The 27,381-nt window shown below is 37.8% G+C and overlaps 1 protein-coding gene and 1 long non-coding RNA gene across 2 annotated transcripts; both read left to right on the top strand.

Moving 5' to 3' along the window:
• The first annotated feature begins 1,216 nt into the window (after nt 1-1,216).
• LOC143845350 (uncharacterized) lies at nt 1,217-16,410 on the top strand. The gene is made up of 8 exons (XM_077353659.1): nt 1,217-1,517; nt 2,311-2,443; nt 6,758-6,861; nt 12,701-12,872; nt 13,021-13,149; nt 13,245-13,464; nt 13,581-15,758; nt 15,879-16,410. Exons 1-8 carry the CDS (start codon nt 1,486-1,488, stop codon nt 16,181-16,183), a joined length of 3,273 nt encoding a protein of 1,090 aa, XP_077209774.1. The 5' UTR covers nt 1,217-1,485; the 3' UTR covers nt 16,184-16,410.
• Nucleotides 16,411-22,683: 6,273 nt separating this feature from the next.
• Nucleotides 22,684-26,025, top strand: LOC143845348 (uncharacterized). Its single transcript, XR_013234403.1, has 2 exons — nt 22,684-23,786; nt 25,205-26,025. It is a non-coding gene; the product is annotated as an uncharacterized LOC143845348 (long non-coding RNA).
• The last annotated feature ends 1,356 nt before the right edge of the window (nt 26,026-27,381 follow it).

Below are 27,381 nucleotides of genomic sequence, written 5' to 3'. Positions count from 1 at the left end.
GCTCGAATTTAAGTTAAGGGATTTTTGCAAAAGAAGTCCTCTACTTTGCTTTACTTGCAAAAACAGTCTTTTAGTTTGACAATTTGCAAATAAAGTCATCATGTTTAAGTGAAATTTGCAAATCAGGTCATGCCATCAATTTGTGACCAAAATATTACACCTGTGCATGTCATAGACTCATAGGTCAAGATTGATAGTATGTATAAAAATGATATCCCCACACCCTTACATCTGTGCATGTCACAGAGTCATAGGTCAAGAATGCTACTATGTATAAAAATGATATCCCCACACCCACTCGGTCAATGCGAATTACAATGAAATTTTATTTGGTCAAACTTGTCAGCTTCACGAACTCAAATTTCTTGAAATTCAATTTTCGTGAGCTGTTTTTCTTCTCTAACACCCAATTTGGAGTGCAGGAGTTTTATTTTATTTTTTTCCATGTTTCTTGTTTTTCCATTGTTTGATTACATTTTTTTTCCTTTGAAAGCAGGGAAAACTTCTTTATTTTTTGGAAAAAAAACATTCCATGGAAAAAGAGTTTACCAAGCACCATCCTTTTTCTACGATGAACAATAAAAAAATGAAGGGAATGGCTTGAGAAGCCTAATCTGGTCCCACCCAAATGGCATTAGCATGATCCAAACTCTTCATTGTGTAGGCTTTATTGTGAAGGTGGAGGAGTGGCCAGAAGATCGTACTTATCAGATGATCCTGACCGTCCAATCGATGAGTTGAACACTGAAGGTAAAGAAAGTAAGAGAATGTACACCCAAATTTCTATGATAAAATTGTTATAAATGTTTGAATGAAGCAATTTACACCAAAAATCCTATGAGGCCGTTTGGATGCATGGATTTTAAAATCCAGGATATTAAAATCCTGAATTTATAAACTCAAACCTGGATTTTAAAATCAAGGATTGTAAAATCCAAGGGGTTGGGCATGTTCGATTCCAGCTTACCTAGCCAAAAAAAAAGGATTGTAAAATCCAGTATCTTAAAAGCTCAAACCTGGATTTTACAATCCTGGATTATGAAATCCATATATCCAAATGGCCCCTATGTACGCTGATTACCGTTGTTTCCTTATTTGGTGAGGCAACGAGAGTCACATGCCCTGCTTATCCCTTGAAAAAAGGGGGGTCCCATTTCCTCACTGCTGTATTTTGATAATGACACCACTCAATATAAAAACGAAGCTGCATAAACACGGAAGCTTCGATGAGAATCCGAATCGAACGCGCTCTGAACCTTTTCGTCTGATTCTTTTCTTCGTATATAAACACTGAAAAATCCAATCAGTACACGCGCCAACGTTAATAGAAGAAGAAGAAGAAAAAAAAAAACCCTTGTGATTTTTCCGACATTAGATCTCTCTTTTTTCACTTCCAAAAATCACCACAATTCGATTCGAGAACAATACGATCTTGTCGCGATCTGAAGGAGAAGAAACAATTCGTCAAGAATTCGCTTCAAAAAAATGCTTTCCAGGAGTTTCAAGCCCGGGAAATGGTAAAATCATCATCCCATCTATAAACCCTAGATTTATTTTTTTATGTGATGATCTGAATTAAGTCAAATCTGGCATAAGGATTGTTAATTCTCTCAGTTTTTAGAGGAAACTTGGTTGAATTGCTTGAATTCTTTGTCATTTATTGATCTAGCTTTTAGTTCTGGAACAATTTTATTTTTTTTGAGCGTTTAATCGATTGTACTGAGAAATAACCAGTTACTCCAAAAGCTTATGCTGTTAGAGTTTGTGCTATTTAATCATTTATACTTCAACAATCCGCCTTATGTGTGAGCCATCTTCTTTTTTCTTTTTTTTTTGGTGCGTAGATGCAGATTTTTAATATCAAGGAGTTGTTGGGTTTTGAATCTAGAACCTGCCGCAAGGCAATAGCTGTGATACCATGATAAACAACCAATTATACCAAAATCTTATGCCTTGTTAGTTTAAGATTATGACAACAGATTGTGAATGCCTAACCGATTACTGGACTCAAAATTACGTTTTAAATTGAGTCCAATAATTGGTTTGGTAAGACCCTGTTCATTTTAGATTATGGCAATCGATTGTCAGTCCAAAAAAATTTATTGGACTCAAAATTGCATTTAATTTGAGTCCAATAAAAGTTTTGGGACTGACAATTGGTTGCCATAATCTAAAACGAACAAGGCCATAAGCTGTTAGAGTTGGTGTTATCTAATCATTTTTTTTAATCACAATTGGTGTTATCTAATCATTTATATTTAAACATGTAAATGGAATGGTTTGCTTTACATGAATTGGTTGTGTGAACAGCAAGACCTCTTTGAAGCTTGCGGTTGCTCGTATAAAGCTTCTAAAGAACAAAAGGGAAGTCCAATTGAGGCAGATGAAGAGGGATTTGGCTCACCTTCTTGAGTCGGGCCAGGAGCAGACGGCGATGATTCGAGTTTGTGTTTTTTCAACTTAACCTTCAAAATTAAAATATTTGGCTCTGTTTGATTAACTTAACTTTTACAGTTTCAGTTTTTGTTGAAATGCATGTTGAACCTTTGAATCTTGTCTAAATGTATTTTTATTTTTAATCTTAGATTTTTTTTTTCTTATAATTGAATTATTGTTCTGAGTATCTGATTTCTCTTTCTGTACGATTGTGTAGTTTAGGATCTTAAAAGATTTTTTGCTGAACCAAGAACCAGTTCAATATGAGAATGAGTAGTTTGTGGCTGATTGTTACTATGTTGTGATTTGAATGATGCCTTTCTAACTGTGTTAGAAAAGTCACGATTTTGCAATGAAATCCGTGAATAAAGGTCTGATCAGTAGATTGAACTGAAGTTCAATGCAGAGAAATTTAAAAAAAAAAAAGGAATTATCTTAACTGATAAAAACACAGGTGCACAAGAATTTACAATCTTGATGGCCACTTATAGAGGACTCTCTGGGACTGGCCCCTTGAACAAACAAGAATCGTGCTAATCAGTTTGATACCTGTCTATTAATTTAGTCTGAACATCCAAGTTTGAAGAGTAGATGTGTTTTGAGTTATTGAATTATTTTTCCCTGTGACATATGTTGAACACTCCTTAGCTATCCTACCTTCAATTATTTAACTTGCAAACTTTGCTATATATGGAACCTTTTTCATTTGTGGTTTTTTTGCCTTGCAAATGCAATCAACAATACGAAGTGTGGCATTGATACACCATAGCCAAATGCTCAGCTTCATTAGTTGTTTATTCCCTTGCTGGCAAAGGGCAGACAAATCTTCTTGGACCCATTCGAGGTCCACTGCTTCTAACCTTATAATGGAGTTAAACACACATCACACATGTAAAAATACATCTTCTATTTTAGGTCCTCAAGTAGAAGTAATCTGTTGAAAGTTGAATTGACTCCTTAGTTCTACTTGGAAACTTATGTAACTGTGCTTGGTATTCGTGAAAATTTTTTGTTCAGAGCAAATCTAAAGGCTTCGTGTTCAAGTTCTCATGCTAGCTTGGCCAATTAGATGCTGCTATTTATTGCAATCTTGAGCGTCACGGGTTTGGTTCCATCTTGCCTATCCAAAAAGGGAGTTGAAGATGAAATGGGTAGCTAGGGCCAATCAAATCCATGGAGTTAGATAATCTTTTGACAAAGTGTATTCCATTCATTATGTCATACTGGGATTGTTAGAGCTACAACATCCCATATATCCTTCACAAACTTCAAGAAAAGAAGGCTTCTGCTAATACCAGGCTACATCGAATGTAAACACCAAGTCATAACTGCAAGGTTCTTACTTCCCCATTGGTCATAGGATGGACCGATGGATAAGGTTCTATAGGTTCTTTAACCTTTTCGGTTCTATAACCCAACTTTTTCTGGGTACCAATAAACATTCTGGCGCACTGCACACACTCTAAATAATTTCTTCCGTTGAGCATAAGTGTTGTAATCATCAATCGTATGTGGCCATTGTGACTACTTCTCGTGCGAGTGCTTATCCTTTGGTTAATCTCAAATATTGCTTGCCCTTCCATAACCGGTAGCAAAAATTATCTCATCCAGAGAAATCATCGATAGCACGGAATAAAGTGAAAAACACAACCTTGGTTTTTCTCCATGCAATGTAACCTGCTATCCATCTTGATCCTCGACTCACGGAAAAAGGAAAAGCTCGAGATCTAAGCCTAGGGTTCTGATCTAGATTTAGATTAGAAGAGGAAGAGAAAGCCTAGGGTTCTGATTTAGACCATGTTATAAATCTTAAGATTAAAGGTGAAGTAGTTGGACCAGAAATAGGAAATAGAAGGAGATGGAAGCAGAGGAAGAGAAAGAGACAATGTGAGGAGAGGGATATATTGTTCGTGTGTGTGAAAACCCAACCCCATAAACTTCTTTTATTCACCTGAATCACGGAAAATTACAATCAATGGCATAAATGACTTAAAGTGACTTGAACCTAAAACTTAAAACCCTGTCTAATGGCATAAATGAGTGGGCCGTATTTGTGATGCATGAAAAGTCACTTAAGTGACTTAAACCTGAAACTTAAAACCCTTCATCTAATGAATCCTATCCAATTCTTCTACACAAGGTCATTTCTTACTTTTAAAAAAAAAAATTGAATTAAATGACATTTGGTGTGTTTTTGTTTTCTTGCTTTATAATTTTCTATTTTGAATGGAAAAAGTATTTCAATTGTTTTTTCTACTTGATTTTTTGCCAAATGGTGGTCAGAATCCCACAAGAAAATCTTGGGATCCTGCTGTGATTTTTTATGAAAAATATGGTGTGATGTAATGTTTTTCTTTATATATTTTTGGGGAAACCTTTCAACAACTTCTGTAGTGGATTTTTGGCTGGATTACGAGGTATGTTTTTTACTTATTAAAATTTTGAATAAATGAATTCTCATATGGTTATGTTTAATTGCTTTATAATTTTCTAGTTCGAATGAAGATTTTTTGTAGTGATCTTGCTTAAATTTTCTAGTCATTCCATGATATATTGCTCTTAATTATTGTTTTTGTTCAGAAATAATTTATTTTCCATTTATTTAATGTATATAGCTGAATCCACGATTTCATTTTTTGGGGCTGGCTGAATTCACACTTCATAGTTCATACCGATGTTAGATTCCGACAGTCGTAACCATCTCCATGTAACATAGATTAAGGTGAGGAGATCCGTCATTACCTTTTCTTTTATGGTTGTGGGTAAGGCTTTAGGCAAAACATTGGGTCTTATTGAAGGATTTAAGTTGGGAGATATAGCATCACCAGGTCTCCAATTCGTTAGATCAAGGAAGGAGTTTGAAGTACGTATTGAAGTCTTCTGAGCTGGCATCTGGTTTGAGGGTTGACATAGAAGGCGAGAGGGTAGTAGTTTTGGTAGAGTTGTTGACTGTGACAACAGCTCTTTGGTAGCCATGGAGGCATATTTGTGGGACTTCCTTTCAACCGATGATCATAATCGCTTGTGTTTCCATAAATCAATTTGGTTTGGAATTTGTGGCAGATCTTGGAGCTGTTTTGGTACTGTTACAGCTCATCATGGTCTCTGTCTTCTTTGTAGAACTCAACATTTCGAGTTAGTTGGTTGCTTGCTATGCTCCAATCATTTATCTATTTGAAACAGTTGTTTAAAATATTTTTCTAATCAGTCACTGACTTGCTCAAGTCAGCCTGATTCGCCCCTATCACGTAAATCAGAATCTGAGAGAAACTGGTTGAGAAATGATAAATTTATCCTACTGAAGAAAAATCATTTGTATCATCTGCGACAAATCAATAAAATGGATGAATTAACCAGCTAGGGCCACTAGATGAGTAAGTCCATGTCATGGAGTCATTAAAGGTTAAACACTGATTTGAAGTTTGATCATAACAATATTTGTATTATATAATAGTATTTTTGCTGTATCTTACTTGGATTAAATTGGTAGATTTTGTATTTAACTAATTATGTTCATGCAATGTTTTTTTTTTAAAGGTTGCAAAACCTTCATGTGTGAACACTTGAAAATTGGGATTGCATCGGAGTTTATTATAACTGCAGAAACTCTTGACACCATCTGGGCTTCTTTTCCTCTATAGTTAAAAGCGTGTTCATATTCATATGTAAATTGTTGTAATTTGTGCTAACCACTGTTCAAACTCACCTGCCCATCTCTGAACTTGGTTGAGTTAGTCGGTCTTGGCCCTAACAGAGCCCATGTCTATAAGCACCGGGCGAGATTTTAAGAACTTGTTGAGGTTTTGATCACTTGTCGAGTTAATTCAAGAATCTCACTTACTGTTATCTTTAGTTTCCAACATGTTATAGCCTCATAGGTTCTTCATTGAGTCGATGTAAAACTTGGTCAAGTTGAGCCTTCGATTGAGTTGCTTCTGAAGCACTACTTTCTAACCCCTGATACCATTCCTTTTTTAAGCATACATATATTACTTGTATACCTCTTTTGGACCATTTCTTTGCTTAGATAGTAGTTACAAATAGCTTTTGTACATAATTCCTTGCCATATGCTTGAATTTTTTTTCCAAAAATTTAATTCATATTCTAGCTCATGTGCTTTCACTATAGGGGTATCTTTGAGATATTGGTACCATTTATTTCTGGAATATTCCATTTTTATGCAACAGTCGTGTGAATGATGTGGATTGTTAGCATGTAATATCTAAAGGGGAGTGCTTGAGTTAGTTTTATTGAGACTTCTTTGAAAGAATGATGATGGTTCCATGGGTGATTTTGATCAAACTTTTCATTGTATTTCAGGTTGAACACGTAGTCAGGGAAGAGAAGACGATGGCAGCTTATGATATCATTGAACTATACTGTGAACTCATTGTAGCTCGCTTGCCAATTATTGAGTCACAAAAGTATGTATAAACCTATGATTTTGATTATCATATCACATTTATATTTTCCAATCTTGATATTTTCAGCTTTTGTTGAGATCCATGTACAATAAACCTCTAATGCATGTTTGTTTTTCTCTGTGTGTATCTGTGCGCACGCGCGCGTGCGTGCCATTCTGCATTTGGTTAGAAAACCAGGACATGCTAATTGAATCCACAATCAATGTAGGAAGTCAGAACTTGACTTTGACTCAATGAATGCCTGAGAATTGAGTCGAATTGGGATTTGGTTGAATACTTGATTCAGCCAATCACATTATTCAAGTTTTGCTCTAATTAAGTTACAAAGTTTTTATTATTCAAGTTTTTGTTCTAAATAAGTTACAAAGTTTTGAGAAATATAAAAAGAGATGTTAAAAAAGCTGGTGCGACTTAAACAACCACAAGTACACAGTTTTGAGAAATATAAAAAGAGGTGTTAAAAAAGCTAGTGTGAAACGACCAGAAGTTCAAACTTCACAACTTCCTGCGAACTAACAGCATACCATTATTCTAGTTTTTGCTCTGAATAAGTTCAAACTAAAAAAAAATCTTTCTAACTAACAACATAATTAAGTTAAAAGGATAAATTTTATAAGTTATAGTCTTGTAGGCTCAAAGATATGGGAAATATGTTTCAGTCGCAAGAACCACAATTCGCAATTCTTTTGATTTACAACCGGCAAGCAGAATATATGGTTCACATGTCAGAATACTTATATTGCTTTCAACTTTTCAATTTACAGTTAAAAAAAGAGCATAAAGTATTCACGACTACAAATTAGGTAGTAGAAATGTCGAAGAACTACAATATACACAAATATCTAGGAGGTATTGATACCTGCTCCGGCATTGTCTCGTGTCAAGGTCACCGAAGTCATTAGTGATGACAGCTATCCTACTAGTAGTGTTGTCAAATTTGGAACATTGTTATTATCTATAATGATCGCATACACATCATCGATATACAGTTTACTCCTTTTTGTAAAAGTTGATTAGATTGAATTCTTTGATATGAAATTATAGATACATTATATGTGCGCGCGCGCGCACACACACACAAATATATTTTGGAAAATGATTTGGCAACACCACAAGGGAGACGTTAGGTCAAGAATCAAGATGACCACTAGCTGCGCACCTTGCATGCGGGCAAGACCACCCCTACACAGTCTGTTCCACATGCAGGCAGCCAGAGGTCGTCCCTCCTGCGGTGTCCTGCTATCATCACTTCTATCTATCAATCCATCTATACATGTTTATATATATGTTTATAGGAATGGGAAATTACTCGGTGTTAACTGTTAAGGTACTTATTTTCCTTTTTGTGCGATCATGTTTAATTTGAAACATGTGACACATATGTATTGTTCAAAAGAAAAAAACATGTGATGTGTATGTGGTCCATAATGTTCACCTATTGCGCCCGATGAAAACTTCATTAACCAATTGGTCCTAACTCCAACAAGAGTAATTCTGACCTCCGAGTACTAAAAATGGATAGGGAAAAGTATGACCAATGATCCACATTGAATACTTAAAATTCATCTAATCAGATGGTTAGCAAGAGGCTAGTGCAGAAAATGAGCATTGTGCGAGGTCTCACAATGCATGTGAGTCGAGGTGGTTGAAAATTCTGATGGAAGAGATGGAGTTTTCTGTTTCAAAGCCAATGGAGGTATTCTATGATTATCAGGTAGCTACTTACGTTGCTAGTAATCTGGTATTCCATGAGAGGACTAAGAACATTGAGGTAGATTGCCATTTTGTTCGTGAAAAGGTCACTAGCAAACTAATATCGACTCTTGTGTGAGGTCCAAAGATCAGTTGTCAAATATATTCTCAGACTCACTTGGTCGTAATTAGTTTGATAGTATTTGTTCTAAGCTGGGCGTGGATGATATCTATGCTCCAGCTAGAGGAGTGTTAAGAATTAAGGTAGTTAAGTAATATTTACATTGAAGATTTAGTGTTATCCCTTTAATTTCATTTACCTTAGCTGGATGGAGCCCATTGTGGGTGGCCCTAATGGCAAGAATATAATTATGTTTAACTGGGCATGGATGATATCTATGCTCCAGCTCGAGAAGTGTTAAGATTTACCTTAGCTGGATGGAGCCCATTGTGGGTGGCCCTAATGGCAAGAATATAATTATGTTTAACTGGGCATGGATGATATCTATGCTCCAGCTCGAGAAGTGTTAAGAATTAAGGTAGTTAAGTAATATTTACATTGAAGATTTAGTGTTATCCCTTTAATTTCATTGACCTTACCTGGGTGGAGCCCATTGTGGGTGGCTCTAATGGCAAGAATGTAATTATGTTTAAATGAAGTTTATATATAAAGAATGTGGGTCGTGGGAAATTCAACCCTTACAAACACCAATTTTATTCTGTTCTTTCTTCATTCCACTGCTTTCCTTCCCCATGGCTTTTGTGGTTTCCCCCAGAGTTTCATTCTTTTGTTTGTACTGTAACCATAATGAAGTGCTGAATCAAAAATTTAATGAAGGAATTCTTCCTATTCTCTATGCCGCATGAAACATTTTTTTATTAAGTTAATTGAAATTATTCGTCCTTCTCTATTCTCTATTCTCTATCTCATATACGAATTAGATTATAGCAACTTTTTACATGGTACCAAAGCAAGATGATCAAGATTGAGAATTCCTCTTCTCCCCATCACAACAAGGTATTTATCTCTTCATCCCTATATTTTTCTTCATTTCCTTCATTCTCTCTTATCTTCTAACTTACCTTTTCTACTGAAGATTTTTTTCCTTGAAGATTTTTTTTATCTTCTCCGTTATTTTTCCTCATATTTCTTTCTCCCTTATCTGGATCTTCAAAACCCATGCCTACAAATTGGTTTTAGGGTTACAGTCTTCTTTCATTGCATTTTCTTTCTTCCCTTTCCCTTTGCTAAAATAAGCCTAACTTAATTGAGGTGCACAATAGCAACTCACCTAAGTGTCTCTCTCTCTTAACAATGACCCGCTTCCCTTTTCACTTAAAAGAGGTGCACATTAGCATTCACTTAAGTAAATAGATGCACATTAGCAAAGAAATCGAAAATCAAAAACTCCTCTCTTCTCACCCAAATCCCTTCCAAGCCTTAGATCTTCCACTCCAGCCTTGCATACTATTGATCCCATTTATTACCACCTCTCTTATGTTTTCATACTCCATATATGTTTACCCTGTAGCATGGTTTCCATTTCTTCCAAGCTTTCTTTGTCCTATTCAATCCTCTATGAATATTATTTCCAATCTTGTCAATATCTAGTTATCACATGATAACTTTCTTTTATGGAAAGGATAAATCATCTCAGTCATTCCTACAAACAAAACCCCTTGATCACCTTGAAGGCGTAGCTATGATTCCCGATGAGTTTGTAAAATTAGAGAAAGGTGAAGTAAAGGCCACTTATGATTCTAATTCTAAAATATCCAATGAAATCAGGACTTCCCTTTGGGCTAAACCCAATTATGAAGATTGGTATGCCTGTGATTAACTTTTTTTCGTATGGCTCAACCCATGCCTTCATGATATCTTTCTTTTATGGAAAGGATAAATCATCTCAGTCATTCCTACATACAAAATCCATTGATCACCTTGAAGGGGTAGCTATGATTCCCGATGAGTTTGTGAAATTAGAGGAAGGTGAAGTAAAGGCCGCTTATGATTCCAATTCTGAAATATTCAATGCGATCAGGACTTCCCTTTGGGCTAAACCCGATTATGAAGATTCGTATGCCTGTGATTAACTTCTTTTTGTATGGCTCAAACCATGCGATCTATTCTATGCAGTCTGAAGCTCGAAAGATGCCACTTTGGGTGCAACTTCATAGTAGCAAGAAAGACAAACAAACTATTCAAGAAAACCTAGTGAAGATGAACACACCTTGTTTCAGCAGTTCATCGCTATACAACAGCCAATAGATGACAAGAACAATGTTTGTTACACTCTTCAGGACTTGAGGATGAGTATGCCGTGTGTACTTTAATGTTCACCCTCCCAGACTCTTACATCCCAGACGTCATCAGCAATACCTTTGAGGTCTTTCATTCTTCCATCAATCAGAGTGGACGAGGATGTGGTCATTGCCTAAGCCACGATCAAGGTCATGGCCGAGGATACCCTCAGTACCAACAGTTTTTGCAGTAAGGAGATCACGGTGCTTCCCCTTCTATGTATCAAGGTTAGGGTGGCCAACCACATGCACAAGGTGGCCTCCTTTCTACCCCATGACACACTGTGGTGAAGTTCAACAACAGTCTATCAGAGAGCTCCCTATTGCCCTGCACCTTCAACTCATGTGATGTAAATCTAGCCGTGATGTCAAATTTATGTGAATCTAGCTCTGATACAAAATTGATATGAACCTAGGCTCTAATACGAAATTGATATGAATCCATGACGTCCAAGAGAAAAAGATAGAAAGAATAGATAGTCATGGTCAAGAAGGAGATCGAGAAACGCATCAAGATAAAAAAAAAGAGATCAAGATCATTAGGTGTATGTGTGCTCAAGGGTAGTTTGGTCATTGTATTTGTCTCTCATACACACACACATTAGTGAGGGGGAAGTCACTCTCTAACTCACATTCTCTCTTATCTTCCATCTCTCAACATGGAATCAGAGTAGGTTGAGATATGCACAATTTTTACTTGATCGGTGGATCAACTAGCTGATGTGTTTACTAAGCCACTGAGTAAGGTAAAGTTGAGCTATATTTGGAACAAGCTAGGAATGTATGATATATACATCGCAGCTTGAGGGAGAGTGTTAGATGGTGTATATGTGCTTAAGGGTAGTTTGTTCATTATATTTGTCTGTCATACACACGCGCACACATTAGTGAGGGGGAGTCACTCTCTAACTCACATTTTCTCTTATCTTCCATCTCTCAACAAAGATCAAGAAAGAGATTAAGGTCACAGAGATCAAGATGAAGAAAGAAGAGATAGAATAAGAAAGGGAAGCGGTTTATGAACCCAACCATGAACATTTATGAACCCAACTAAGTGGGGTGAAAAAGATGTAAGGGAGTGGAATAGGGAAGGAAAGGCAAGCAAGTAGGGATATAAAATAGGAAAGGAGAAAGAGATGAGGGATGATGAGAGAAAAGAAAGAGGAACTAGAAGAAAAAAGATGAGGAGAAAAGATAGAGAAGATAAAGAAAGGAAGACAAAGATGAGTTTAGGGATAGAAAATTGACCTAATATGAAGCACCACACCCTATCAACATAAGAAAACATTAATTTTTATTCTTATTCAACTGTATTCTGGGCCAATCGGCATTTCATATCTACAGGTTATGCAAACTATAGAAAAATTGAAAAAAAAAGACCTCAAAGTGGAATAAAACTAATATACTACATTTCTTTTTGGAATAAAACTTCTAATTCAACTCAAACTCCTAATGACTTTAGACTCTCATTACATGGACCATTCCTACCACAAATAGTCCACTAAGACGTCTTTTAAGTTGCAAAGTGGGCCCTTGACTAACCAGCTTTAAGTGATTAATTAAAAAGGACTTAAATACCCCTATCACTTTCATAATACACTCGTGGGCTCCCATTTTAAACACCTACAACTTAAAGAAACCAAGTGATACCGGGGAGAAGACCGTGGTACCCCTCCTAACATAAGGGACTTAAAGGATATTTAAATGACACTTAAAAAAATTAAAATATGGACCCTAGAATGGTTGCTATCATCATGCTGTATACGGATATCAGATTTGTGACTGGCATAACCACACAGCCATGGATTGTTTCTTTCTAATGAGTATCTGCATGTCATCTCTTCAGGAACTGCCCCATGGACTTGAAGGAAGCAATAAGTAGTGTAATATTTGCATCTCCAAGATGTGCAGACATACCCGAACTCCTAGACGCTCGCAAGCATTTTGTAGCTAAATATGGGAAAGAGTTTATTGCTGCCTCCCTTGAACTTCGACCTGAAAGTGGTGTTAACCGTACAGTAAGTAACATCGTGCAACACTCTGTCAGTGGAATTCATCAAGGGTTCAAGGAATTTAATTAGTATAGAGCTAATTAAGGTTTACAGGTATCGTTGTTTCATCTTGCTAGTTTTTTACTTATTGTGATTGCACGATGTTTTGTTCCAGATCATTGAGAAGCTTTCTGCAAAAGCACCTGATAGTGAGACAAAAATCAAGATTTTGACTGCGATTGCCCAAGAGCATAATGTCAAATGGGATCCTGGAGCGCCCACAGAGCCTGCTGAGGACTTGCTGGTAAAATATTTGAATTATGATTTCGACTGTTATATTTTTTCCTAGAAACCCAATATAATGATAGATGATCTAAGCTTCTAACTCTTCCTGTGCAGAACGGACCAAGTAAATTTGAGAGTGCCAGTAAGACATCTCTGGAATCTCCTAGTGCCCAGTTCCAACCTACCCCTAGCCAAAAGCATGAACCTTCTACAAAATTCTCTGATTATGATGTTACCAGATCATCACCAAGTTCTAACACCTTTCCTCCTGTGAACACTAGTACTCATACTACTTCCATTCCTTCCACTTCTCGTCCTGAACCGAGAGTTTCAGGTATGGGAGTTTCTTTTGTGACGAATTATTCCATTTTGGGCTCTAGTGGAAGAATGCCCACAATATCCTCAATCCATTTTTACAATATTGCATTGATTGTTGTCTGTTTTATACAGAAAGTAGAACTGAGCGGGAAGAATTCGGAGAGTCATTTTCTAGGGATGAGAATGCTTCTTCGAATAGGCCAAACTGGAATATGGAATTCAAGGATGCAACTGCTGCCGCACAGGCAGCGGCTGAATCTGCAGAGAGGGCAAGTTTAGCCGCTAGGGCTGCCGCTGTACTCTCAAGCCGTGGGAAGGTTACAAGACCAACTGGCTCAGAGTTGAAGATCGATCGTGTTGAGGATTTATCGAAGAATTACGATTCATCTAGAAGTTCACACATAATGAAGCCCAGGATGCAGGATCAGCAGAGAGATGAAATGGAAAGTGTCGAGAGAAGATCTAGTAGGCCCCATTCTTCTCAGTCCAAGATTGGCCCAATTGATGATGACGCATCATTGGTCGATCTCCAAAACATGGATAACTTTTCTCGAAAAAGCTCCTCTGATGTAGAAACCATCAACCTTAACTATCAGAGTAAAAACAGTGAGCACGGCGACTTTCTTGGTGAACGGAGCAACAAGAAACAATCTAGCCCTTCTGTTTCCTCTCACTCCAGTATGGGTTCTTTTGATGATGACATTTCTGTGGTCGATTTTCAGAACACAGATGCTTTTTCTCGGAAAAGTTTCTCTGAGGTTGAAGATGTTCACCATAATAGAGAGGAGGCTGACCTCGGACTAGGAAGTATCCAGAAACAATCTAGCAAATCTGCTTACCCTCATTCCAGTACTAGTCCTATCAATGATGAAGAGATTTCTTATTCAGCCGGAAAATATGAAAATGATGCTAATAACTATTTCTCAGTTGGTACTGAACAAGGCAAAACTCAAGCAAGGACTACGCAACCTAGTTTCAGTAATAATGCTGTTCCACTGTTTGATGAGTCAGCTTCAGATAGCGAGGGTTATTTGGATCTAGATAGTCATGATAATGAGAAGGAATCAGATTCACACTTTCCAACTCAAGGGAGAAATTCACCTTCTCGTTTCTCATCTAATATGGATCCATGGAGCCCCAAAGAACAGAGAAGTGGGTCCCTTCTGAGAGACAGCTCCAGTGCACCACTCCATTTTGTCACTGAGGCCCACCCCCCTGCTGAGTTTCCTGAAGTGTTTACTAGAGGTAAAAATCCATCACAAACCAATGACTCTTTTCCTGTAGCATTTGATGACTCAGATGGCCTAGATTCTGAGAGTGAGGAGGAGCTTGACAATTTCAAGCCAAGAGAAAGAGCAGCGTCTAGCAATTTGCCTAGTAAGCAGAATGTCTCCACTGGAAGCTTGTCATCGAGTCAAAGTGGTGGACCATCTGAAACATATTTTAAGAAAAAGCAAGCGGAAGATCCACAGAACATTCATTCCTCAAAGCCTTCATCTGCCAAGGATGTCAGAACCAAGGAGAGTTTCACTGAACCATCATTGCCTGCTTATACCAAAGAGACAGAATTTTCAAATGACGAGAGCCATGAAAGTGGTCATGAGTTGAGTAATGATAGTGGGTGGGCGTTGAACATTGGAAGATTGACGGGTGGTCTCAGAAACAAGGGGTTCAGTCTGCCACCTTACATAAAGGGTCCATCAGGTGATACTTCACTTCCATCCCAACAAGAAAAAGCAGGTGAAACTCCCAACATCATTGAAGAACCAACTGTTTTCCCCTTGGAGAAGACCTCAGCACGTTCTAATTCTCGTGATCAGGATTCGTACAGTCAGAAATTGCATATAAAAGTTCATGAGGAATTGAGCTCCGGTGATACTTCACTTCCATCCCAACAACAAACAACAGACGGAGCTCCCAACGTCATTGAAGAACCAACTGTTTTCCCCTTGGAGAAGACCTCAGCACGTTCAAATTCTCACAGTCAAGATTCGTACAGTCAGAAATCGCATGTAATAGGTCACAAGGAATTGAGCTCAAGGAGACCAAAAACTTATTTTGATTCAGATAGTGACGATGGCGAGGAGTTACAGCCACAGCCACGCCAAAATGTTGGTAAACAGGAGTCGTACAATCAGAAACAACATATAAAAGTACAAAAGGAATTGAGCTCAAAAAGCCCAATAACTTATTTTGAATCAGATAGCGATGATGACAAGGAGATACAGACACGGCAAGTTACTGGCAGTAAAGGCTTGCGAGGTGGCATGTCTCGTAGAGCAAGAAATTCTTCATCAGCGACTCAAACAGGTAGCTTTTCAAGGTTTCCTGGTGTTTCTGAACTGCCAATTACTATTGATTTTAGTGTGGGAAGCAAAACCTCTCTAACAAATTCATTTTCCAAGCCTCTAACCCAGACTGTAATCTCAGGAAATAGAGCGAATTTGGCACCGATTTCATCAGTTGCACAACCAACTAAGCCTCTACGCCAGACTGAAATTTCAATTCGGAAAGAGACAGTTAAGTCAGCTGAACCCAGTTCAGCAGTCGAGCACCCAACATTGCCTAAGCCAAAGACTCTGATATCAGGAACCAATAAAAGTCCAAAGTCATCAGGCGGGGTTTCAACATCGAGTGAGAACTCAGTCAGAAGTTCCAGCCATGTTCACCCAAAGCTTCCCGACTATGACACCCTTGCTTCCCACTTTGAGTCACTCCGATCAAATCGACGCTAGTTCTTGCTGTGAGTACTACTTTCTTGAGACTTGCATATTCTTTTAGGGCGTATTATAATAATCAGATGATTGATCTGAGAATTGAAAACCATATGTTAATATGTACCATAGTCCTCAGAATTTTAAGTTTACGCTATTGAATTGATACCCTTAACTTCCCTTCATATGTGTACAAATGTTTGAAACATGCAGTCACAATCAGATATTTGATTGGAAATTTGGAGCCACACTGAGAGTTTTGAGTTGGTTTAGTGATTATGTCCCTTATTAATACACCAGATTATATTTCTTTTCCATCATTAATCTCATCTTCATTTATTGCATTTTACTCAAATCATGATTACCATCTAACTTTTTCCTTTTCCTTTTCCTTTGTTACTAAGTCCGCGTTTGTTTTGGATTAATCGATTTTGAGTCCAAACTGATTATTGGACCCAAAATTACTCGTAACTTTGAGTCCAATAATCAGTTTTGGACTCAAAATTGATTCTCAAAATCCAAAACAAACAGGGCGAAAATGTATCTGCCTAATACAGTAGCTGTTCGAGTTGGCATCTTTTCTTATTAGAAGATATTCTCAGTTACTGTGTAATTACTATTAGCAAGATAATTCTCTGTTGCTTAGCTATTTATTTTTTAGTTTTATGTTTATTAGACCCATGTTTCCAACCCAGTTCAACCTGAACAGGCCAATTTTTTTAATCGACCCAGTACAAGTTTAAAAACAAAAACAAATTGAACCGTCTGATTTTTAAATTAGATTGTGTGAACTGCAAGTTTAATTACTTAATATATCATTATCCTTATACTTTACCAATCAAAGAAGAAATTACCTTTAAACTTAGACTATCACGTATACTTCTCTACCTCTTGGTGCATCATGTCATGAAGCAGGGCAGTCACTGTCCTGTGTTATCTGGTGCGGACATTTTTCAACCCAAAAGGCATGGCGCGGTAACAATGGGTTCCTCACTTAGTGATGAAGTCTTGAATTTGTCCTCTAGGCTATTTGGACGTAACACCTGTCATCACAGACAAAAGCACCTTATTAATTAGGGATTTGGTAGGCAATTTTGAGGAAAGCCATTTTGCGGCTGACTTTTGCACGAGAGAACAGCCATCAAGCTCACTTTTCAGCATATTTTGTCTTATTCATTTCATTCATCTGAGGTGGTGGTTCCCTCATGCAAAAAGTCAGCCATGAAATGACTTTCCGCAAAATCGCCTAGCAAATCCCTATTAATTAATAGAAAATGTATTTTAAGATTGTTATTTCTTAATTATTTTCCAACTTTCTCTGAAGTTTACGATTCTCAATATGATCATCATACAGTTGATGATTTTCACGAAAGCCTAATACCTGCCAGTTTTTTTCTTTTTTGTCTCTTTTTTTCTAAATTTTTTTAAAGTTAATGATTTGGATCTTCCTAAGAAGTGGGCTCCACTGTACTTACTGAATAGGGATTTTGCAGGTTGACTTTGTCACAGCCAAGGTTTTAAATTTCAATTTCGGTACCAATTTCAGACCCCACCGAAATCCGAAATTTGGCACTTTAGTTTGAAATTGCAAACCAAATTTTGGCCGACATTTTGTAACAATATTTTTTTTTATTAAAAAAAACATTTTCTTGAAAATTCAGACTGAAATTCGAAATTTCGGCAAATTTCGGTTTCGGTCCCACCGAAATCCGAAATTTCGAACTTCGGCCGAAATTTAAAACCATGGTCACAACTTATGTCTTAAACATTTAGGGCCCGTTTGGATGCCGAGAAGATTTTGATTTGGAATTCTCACATTTGCAACCCTTTTTGCGCTGACATTTGGATCCCGATCAAATCCTTGAATTTCCAATTCAGCGACTGACAGTGAAAAAAACGGATTTCCAAATAAGCTGTGGAAATAAGAAATTAGAAATCCACAGATCTTGCAGTTTCCTTCACCCTCTTGGCTCCTCAACCTCTCCCATGCAGCAGGAATTACCCCATTCCCTCTCTGTCTACCCCAACATGAGCTGGCACCTATTCATTTTGTACTGAAAACTCAAATCCAAATCCGAATACAAAATCTGAGGTATCCAAAAGGGCCCTTAGGATACCTCATGCATTTGTATTTTGATTTGGATTTGAGTTTTGGATACAAAATACATCCATCATCTTCATGAACATGTTTTAAGAGAGGGAGGGAGGGAGGGAGGGAGGGATGTCTCGCTGCTGCCGGAGGAACGTCGAGGAGCAGCGACGCTGAAGGAAGTTGCCACAAATATTGATTTCCATATAATGTCTCACATAACAAATTTGAAAATCGGAATTTTTTGCACTGTCGTAGCTGATTTGGAAATTTTTAGGATCTAATCCAGTTCAAAATGTCAACTAAATCCAAATCTAAATCTTGTGGGTATCCAAACGTGGCCTTAATTCATTTGGGGTGGCTGTTCTATCATGCAAAAGCCTGCCTGCCAAATGGCTTTCCATGAAATTGCCTAGCAAATCTCGTAAATAGAAAACATGGGCACCATGCCCACACCCCACATTATATATCAGATTACTACATTTATGTAAACTGGATATAACAAATTAGGAAGAATTTATACACTGCAGAGATTAGCGATTCACAAATAGACACTGGCAGAAATTTAATTTCTGCATATGTTTTTTTTACCGAGAACGAGTCCAAGCCAAGTTCCATACAAGCTCTACACAAGGTCACACGACCAGTTTTATTTTCTCATCTCCAAAAACTCCTCTTGTGCTCCTCCTCCTCTATTTATAGAGAAAGTGAAGGTTCTAGAAGAAGCCAGCCCTTTGACAGCTGGAAAAACTGAGGTGGTTTAAGTTGGTTGCAACAACCTCCCCTTGTCAGCTACCAACTGTCTTGTGCAGTTACAAGCCCAACCAACCACTCCTTTGTACATGCACTCTCCCTGGCCAACTTTTCTAACTCCCACATCTCCTACACCCATAATTTTACAGCATACACCATTACACATTTACTAAAACCCTTACATGCTTTATTCATGGAAAACAAAGAGCTGCCCTACTAAATGTTGACCAACAATTCCTCGGCTGAAATCCGATCTACATCATAGATACCCCACATTATATATCAGATTACCGTAGATATGTATAGCTATTAATTGCGATTTTAGATTTATTTTCGGTGACTTTTTCCTTACCCAAAAAAACCATGGGCTGGGCTTAGGAATCTCGGGTTTTGTTGAATTAACAAATTTTAGGGATGTCAATAACCAACGCTTACTTTGGCTTGTTAGTTTTATCTATTTTTTATATTTATCTTTTAGTTTTTTTTTTTTTATCCTTTATTCTGATTGGTTGTAGAGTCCTGGTTGTGTTGAAACTTGAGAATATTGTAGATCTTTATATGCTCTCATCTCTTAATAAAAAAAACAGAGAAGATTTCAACCAAATTTCGTGCTATTGTATGAGGGACTGGAAGAGACTGTTAACAATCTGACGGAGATGTTTTCCAAGGTTATGGAAATTCAAAACCACAAATCCGTTGAGGATGAGGTTTCCCGTGGCAAGGCTACCTCTCCCAATATGGAATTAGTGAAAACGACGCATCAAGGTCTGGAGCAACGGGTGGATCTGTCCAAACAAGATTCACGAGACTCGAGTTTCCTCTCTTTGATGGTTTAGAAGATCCTACGGGATGGATATATCGCGCAGAACAATTTTTTCGCTTCCATCAAACTGCAGAAAACATTAAGGTACCTCTTTCATCGTTTCATCTGGAGAGTGAAGCGCTACAAAGGTTCCAATGGTACGAGAAGGTTCACAAAAATATGGAGTGGACGGACTTGAAGATAGCCTTATGTGTTCGATTTGGGCCTACTAAGTTTGAAGATTTCGACTCAGCCCTTAGTAAGCTGCGACAGACAAGTATGGTTAGAGAATATCAGAAAGAGTTCGAAAAATTATCAAATATGGTGGAAGGATGGACTGAGAAGGCCCTAATTGGGACTTTTGTGGGAGGTCTCAAGGATGAGTTGGTAGGAGAAGTTCAAGTCTTCCGTCCGAAGACATTGAATGATGCTATTGGGTTGGCACGGATGATGAAAGAGAAAATCTAGCTACAATGAATGAGCATGAGTACCCAACATCAGATCCGAAGGATCCTCGAAGGCTTACAATAGGCGAGATGAAGGAGAGACATTCTAAAGGGTTGTGCTACAACTGTGACGAGCGATTTGTTCTTGGTCACAAATGCAAGCTTCCTCAATTTCAGTTAATTCAAGTTCTTGACAGTGATAAGGAAGAAGAAGACGAAGAAAATCAACAACCTTGAGGACAACACAATTTTCAAGGGGAAGGGAATGTTGAATCCCCAAATTTTAGGGATGTCAATAACCAACGCTTACGTTGGCTTGTTAGTTTTATCTATCTTTTATATTTATCTTTTAGTTTTCTTAATTTTATCCTTTAGTTTTCTTTTATTTATCATTTATTCTGATTGGCTGTAGAGTCCTGGTTGTGTTGAAACTTGGGAATATTGTAGATCTTTATATGCTCTCATCTCCTAATAAAAAAGGTAGAGAAGATTTCAACCAAACTTTGTGCTATTGTACGAGGGACTGGTTTCCCAAACGAACCATTATTTCATCTTCTTCTTGTCTATTTCTGGGTACCTATTAGGTTTTTTTTAAAATAAACCGACCGAACCCGACCTAAGATTTCTTCTAGCGTGGGGTAGGCTTCTAGAAAACCCGGCCCGCCAGAACCGAGATGCAATCTAATTAGTACTATTGGTGGCTTTAATCAGTTTTTGGAAAGTTACTTGTTAGTTTATGCATGAATTACTTGAAGAGTTTTAAGGAACTACTAGCTTTCAAGTGTCTAAACAAATCCCAAAGGATCCCAATCATTTGCTCGTCAGCATGACCGATATTGTTCTGATTATAAGCATCAAGAAGACTTAGATCAACAGCTGTTAATTAATGGAATTCATCGAGAATGTGAAAAACCCGACCTGACCCGACTCGACCTAGCCCGAGAAACTATCTCGAGTAGGGTATGGTTTATTCTCAGGTGGGGAGGGTATTGGAAAACCTGACCCACCAGAACCAAGTTGCAACCCTACATATTCACGTTATGGTAACAATTATTTATGCGAAAGCCTAGATATTAATGAAGGGGAAATGATTTATTAGCTCCTTTTTTCCCCTCGTGTTGTACAGGAGTAGTCATTAATTGCTAGGGAATTTCCCAAAAAGGCATTCCACAGCTGACTTTTGCGTGAGAGAACAGCCACATAGGCTCATTTTAGTAGATTTTGCCTTGTTCATTTTGGGATTTGCTAAGATCCATCGCAAAAGCATTTCGCCGATGGTCTGTTGCATGTCAAACCAACCACCTCGTGAAATAAGACAAGCTGATGAAAAGTGAAAGATAAATAGGTAGGATGAATTCCCCCGTTATTTAGGGCAGTGACAAATTCTCCCCCTTCTAGGATGAATTCCTCCGATATTTTTCAAAATGGACTGTCCAGCCCGCACTATAGGATGATCAAAACCACCCATTGGATGGGCCACAACGTAAATAGGTTGTGCCCCAAAAATCATTTCCAGATGAGGTTGGGATCATCCTATGGTAGGGGTGCAACTCGGGTCACGTTGGGTCGGGTTGAGGCCAAGCCGGACCCCATCCTGAGGAGACATTTACTCAATCCAAACCTAAGTCTCAACCCAATGAGGTTCAAGTGTTCAACCCGATCCAACTTGAACCCAACCTGACTTGAGTTTCACGCTAGCCCAACCCAAGTTTTTAAGCTTACTAAAAATGAAAAAAAATCACAAAAAAGTCGGGTTTCACTTGAGTCGGGTTGCCCAAAAACTATACCTGAGCCCAACTTGAACTCAACCCGGGTTACGAAAACCCAATCTAACCCTACCAGAAAGATACCCTACCCGACCTAACTTTTCTCTGGGTTGGGTTCAACCTGAGTTGCACCCTTAGGACTAAGGGTGTCAATTTTGGCTCGGGCTCGGAAGCTCCCTCGAGCTCGGCTCGAATCCTTAACGAGCCGAGCCCGAGTTAGGCCAGGCTCGGCTCGGCTCGGCTCGTTAAGGCTCGTTAAGAATTTAATATATTTAAATATATATATTATATATTAATATATACATTAAAAGGGTTGCCCATGGAGTGAAAAGGGGGGGCAAAATATGTCACTTCATTTTTGGAACCCCATTTGTTACTAGGACCACCCCCCATAGTGTAAAAAAAGTAGTCAAATTACACTAGTAGGGCTGTCCAGGGAAGATGAGGGGTGTGAACATAATATAACCCGAGCTCGGTAAGGCTCGCGAGCCTGACCGAGCCGAGCCTCACTTGTGAGCTTAACGAGCTGAGCCGAGCCTGGCCAAGCTCGGCTCGGCTCGGCTCTTCTCGTTTACACCCCTACTTAGGACCTATGGAAATGATTTTTGGGGCACAACCCATTTACATTGTGGCCCATCAAATGGACTTTTTGGATCATCTGTACAGTCCATTTTAAAAAATACCGAGTAATTTCATCGGGTGATTTTTTCAATGCCCGGGCAAATAATGCAGCCAACAACTCCTCTGTCAGATTCTCTTCACTCATTACTCACTCACTCTCTCTGACAAACACATTTAAAGTAGGGTGCTATTCCAAATAAAGAGTCCAACAACTCCTCACAGAGTCACTTGACTAATTACTCACGCAAAGAACGAAAGGCAATCCATATACCTATATACACCCAAGCTCAGTATATAACTACGGGGCCACGTGCCTATCAAATCGTAGCCATCCGATCAGCAAGCAGATCCAAATTGCAGGTGGGCTCCACGATCCAACTATAATTTGGGAAAGAAAGTTGCTAGCAAAACGGGATCTTGTGCTGTAAAAAAACACGGGATCATTCATTGTGACACGTGCGCAAGAAACAAATAAAGAGAGCGCACATCCCCTCAAATGCCATAAAAAAGCTTGAAATTAGCCAAACCAAGCGGTCCTATTCACCCCTTCTTTATTTATTAGTACCTCATAGGCCCATCCTAACGCTTCAATTTATGGGCCCTTTACTGTTATAAGCCAAAAAGCCATTGAAGGGCTAGGATTGTCCAATAGGAGACCTTATTTATTGGAGTTGTTAACGCAGAAATGCAGCACAGAAAATCAATGTTTTGGATTCTCGAACTGGACCCCATCTATATTTTTGCCCTACTACTATTTTCTAATAAGAAAACTATATATCAGCTCATAATTATACACTGAAATTCAGTGTATAATCTTTGGTCTTTCAGAGAAAATCTACGAAAATTTTGTGGTGGCAATTTCCTGGAAGGTTCCCGAAGGGACATATCTGACCAAAAGTTATCTCCACCACGAGAATGGGATATGCTTTTGCTTTTCATTTACTCTTTTCATGGGACAGCCCCTGTAGTGTATTTATGCCTATGCAGTATGCATGGTGATTTTTTATTACTCTTTTACACTTAGAGGGGGCTGTCTCAAGTAAAATAAAGGGGCAAATATATCATTTCCCTATATATATTCTTCTTCCTTGTTGAAACTCTTTGGTGTTCTTAAGCTTTGGCTTTCATCCTATCTTCCCTGCTCTAGGCAAGTTGTTTTCCACTTCGTTTCCTTTTATTTGGTAATTCTGCTTGTTTCGGTGAATATACATCGAAAACCAGTGTATGGCTTATCTGCACCGTCCAATTACTGCACCGGTTCATTCACCATCCAATTGACAGCCTCTTGATCGGATGATCTATAGACTTTTGAGATCCTTTCAAAATTATGATATTGATCTCCGGCTACAAAAATCCCATCCAAGAGTTGGGTCAATTGATTTGTATAATTGGGTTTGATGGGTCTGTGCAACACTTTGATGGCTATACACCGAGTTTTAATGTATCATTTATGCATGAGATAAAAAAATTTCCATGGAAAATAATATTCCGTAGAAAAAATCCAGGGTCTATCTTAGGTTTGAGATTTTCCTTGAAAACGGGGTAAATTTTCAAATCTATAAATAAATCCTTCAAAATGAGTTTGCAAAACCCTGGAAAGGTTCTTCGTAGCAACTCTCAAACAAAGTAATGCTATCATCATTCCAACATGTGGAATGTGGTCCCACTTGTTTAGACCCTTTAAAAAGGGTAGTGATATATTCGCCCACTATTTTTCCCTGAGCCACCACATAGGGCTGCAACAGGGTCAGGTTGGGTCGGGTTTTTCAAAATCCTAGCCCAACCCTGGATCCCATCTAGTCAGGGCCAAAGAAACCTCAACCCAATGCCCGCCCTGCAGGGCTCAGCGTAGCCCTGGCCTGCCTTGATTGGCCCTGATTGAGTCGGGCTAAGCCGGGCTGCCCTGATTGACCCTAGTGCAAATACCTGTTTAGAGTGCCAAAAATAAAACAACCGCATATCATATAGAACAAAATGATCAATAAACAGAGAAATGCAACAAAATAAAACAATATGAATTCAATAACATGACGGGCAACAGAGACAATAATAATAATATAAAGAAACATCAATCCAAGATAATAGAAAACATTAACAAAAGAAACATGCACAGATGATTCAATTCTTTAATAGAAAACTTAGGGTTGGGCCGGGTCGGGCTGACCCGAGGTATCAACCCTAAATCCGACCCAACCCTGAGTCAGGGCCTAAAAAATGAACCTAGGCCCGCCCTTAGGGTTGAAAAATCTAGCTCAGACCCTGTTCGGGCTCGGGTGGGGTTAGGGCTCACAGGGCCAAACTTGCACCCCTAATATTTATGAGTTATGACTTGTCTTTTGCACTAAGGGGGGTGGCCGGTGAAGGAAAGAGGGTAATTCTATCATTTCCTTTTTAAATGTAAGGATCTTTTGGCCCCCTTCTATTATATGACAAATAGTGAGTCTTTCGAAAATTAGTTGCATATCTTTTTGTTTATATCTAGTATTTTGAAATAAATAAATCCTTGATTTATTGTCTCTTACCTTCACAAGTCCTGAATATATATATATGTGTTTCATTGTGCAGAAGCAAGCTCTGTGAATGCATGCCAGACAATGATCAAGAATGCTCTTGATGTGAAGATAAATTTTGAAAGAGTACAACTCATTGATCTGAATCAAGTGAGACCGAAGAGGTTGTTTGTTTTAAGCATGAATGCAGCATCAATTGAACGCTCTATCAGAAGCATTACAATGCATCACACATTTAAGGATTTGATATATCAAGATTGATGGAACAGGTGACATAGGAAATTTAAAAATCACACAAAATTTAAACAGAATAAATGCATGATGTTATTAGGGATATTTAGAAATGCATAATATTGCTCGGGCGGAAACATAACGATGCAATGTGTGATTTAGAAGATATCTCAAAAAGAACATATATAGATGCATGACTTGATTCAAGATATATGTTCATTATAAAAATTAAAATTGCATGACATCATGCGATATTAAGTTATCTAAATATATTGAAAACAACGCATGACATTATTCGATAAAAATGCATGACATTATTTGAGATTAACATATTTGAAAAAAAAAATCTAGAAAGAGATGAATATAAGATTGCAAAATGTGGTTGTAGAGATGTATTTAAGAAAATGGATTGTGAGATATTACTTATAAAAGCAAGCAATGTGTAGGATGTGATAAAGGCAGGAGAGATTTTTCCTAAATAACATTTGTTACTAAGAGCTCGATGTCACTTCATGTTAGAGAGCTGCCTATGTAATTTATCCCCGGGTATGCGTGGGTTTGTTTTTGTAATTTTTGTTTCTGAATAAATACAATCTTATTGTTTATTCTTCAAAGCAAAAAAGACCATGCGATGACCTTTGTATTTTTGTTTTGTCTTTGGTAAAATGATATTCTCTTTTCAAATAATTGAATTCATACATACATTATACTTTAGAAGTCTAATAAATTTCTTAATTAATTAGACTTCTAATGTCTACATAATCAAAGAGGTACCCTCATGGCAGAAAGAGTTTTTCCATTTCTCATGATAGCATAGAGCTTTTGGCAAGTGCCATGATCTATGGTTTTGTTGCAAGTAATACCCTTCTCAACCAGAACCATGATACTCCATCTTAATTTGCTTCTAAAAAGCTGAGTCAGAGGATGATAGACGTCCTATAACATTAGGGGTTAACATGGCTCTTGAGATCTTGTGTTATACGTCTTATCTTTGCTCTCTTGGTTTGTATCCCTATTCTTGGTTTGTATCCCTATTCTTGTGATAGGATTAATGTTGTATTTGTTAATACCTTTCACATTTTAATAAACCGTTCTCCTAATCCCAGCTTACCTATCAAATAAAGAAAAAGTAATGGTCTGAATGACAAAGAAACCTTACATAATGTTAAATTTTCAAATAAATATCATCATTGCAAAAGCCATTACTGGTGGCCAAGGAATATGCCGAAGCTCAGTGTATTTATTTTGGTGAGTATATATCGAAGCTCAGTGTACAGTTTATCTGCACCGTCTAATCATTGTATGGGCTGGTTGATCAAAACCATCCAGTTGGCGGCTACTAATAGGATGATCATGGGCGTTAGATCAATAGACTATTGAGAATTTGAGATCCTTCCAAAGGTATGAAATTGATCTGCTGTTACAAAAATCCCATCCAAGAGGTGGGTCTGTACAATATTAGATGGTTGAGATGGTATACATCGAGTTTTGGTGTAACATTTATGCATGAGACGGTCTATGCTTAGGGCCATTTTGATGTAGGGAAAATAAAATTTTGTACAAAGAAATTACGAGGGCCTAGCAAGGTTGCAAATTTTTAGGAAGATTAAGGAAATTTTTTATTTTGGAGGAAAACGCCATGGAAAATGAGTTACCCAAAAACTCATTTTCATGGGAAATAGCCGGTGGATACATCCCATGGTTTTAAATTTCGGCCAAAATCTGAGATCTTAGGTTTTGGTTGAGACTGAAACCGAAATCAGTAATACCCGAAACAGTAGTTTATTTTCGGCTGAAATCTCATTTATCTCAAAATTTTGTCTTTAATTATTTAACTCACCGGCTATTTCAACTCAAAAATCTCGATTTTTGATAATTATTTAATATTTTCGCAAGACCATTAATGGGCCGGTTTGGATTACAAGCAAAACATTTCTAGTGGTTTTTTTTTCTTGAGAATTTTTCTTCCTTTTATCATTTGGAGGGAAAAAATATGTATAT

The sequence above is a fragment of the Tasmannia lanceolata genome, unplaced genomic scaffold (assembly GCF_043159265.1).
Source record: "Tasmannia lanceolata isolate RefF3 unplaced genomic scaffold, GAP_Taslan_0.1 ptg000015l, whole genome shotgun sequence".
Classification (NCBI taxonomy): Eukaryota; Viridiplantae; Streptophyta; class Magnoliopsida; order Canellales; family Winteraceae; genus Tasmannia; species Tasmannia lanceolata.
The sequence above is the reverse complement of the archived record's forward strand: the minus strand, read 5'-3'. Positions and strand labels throughout refer to the sequence as shown.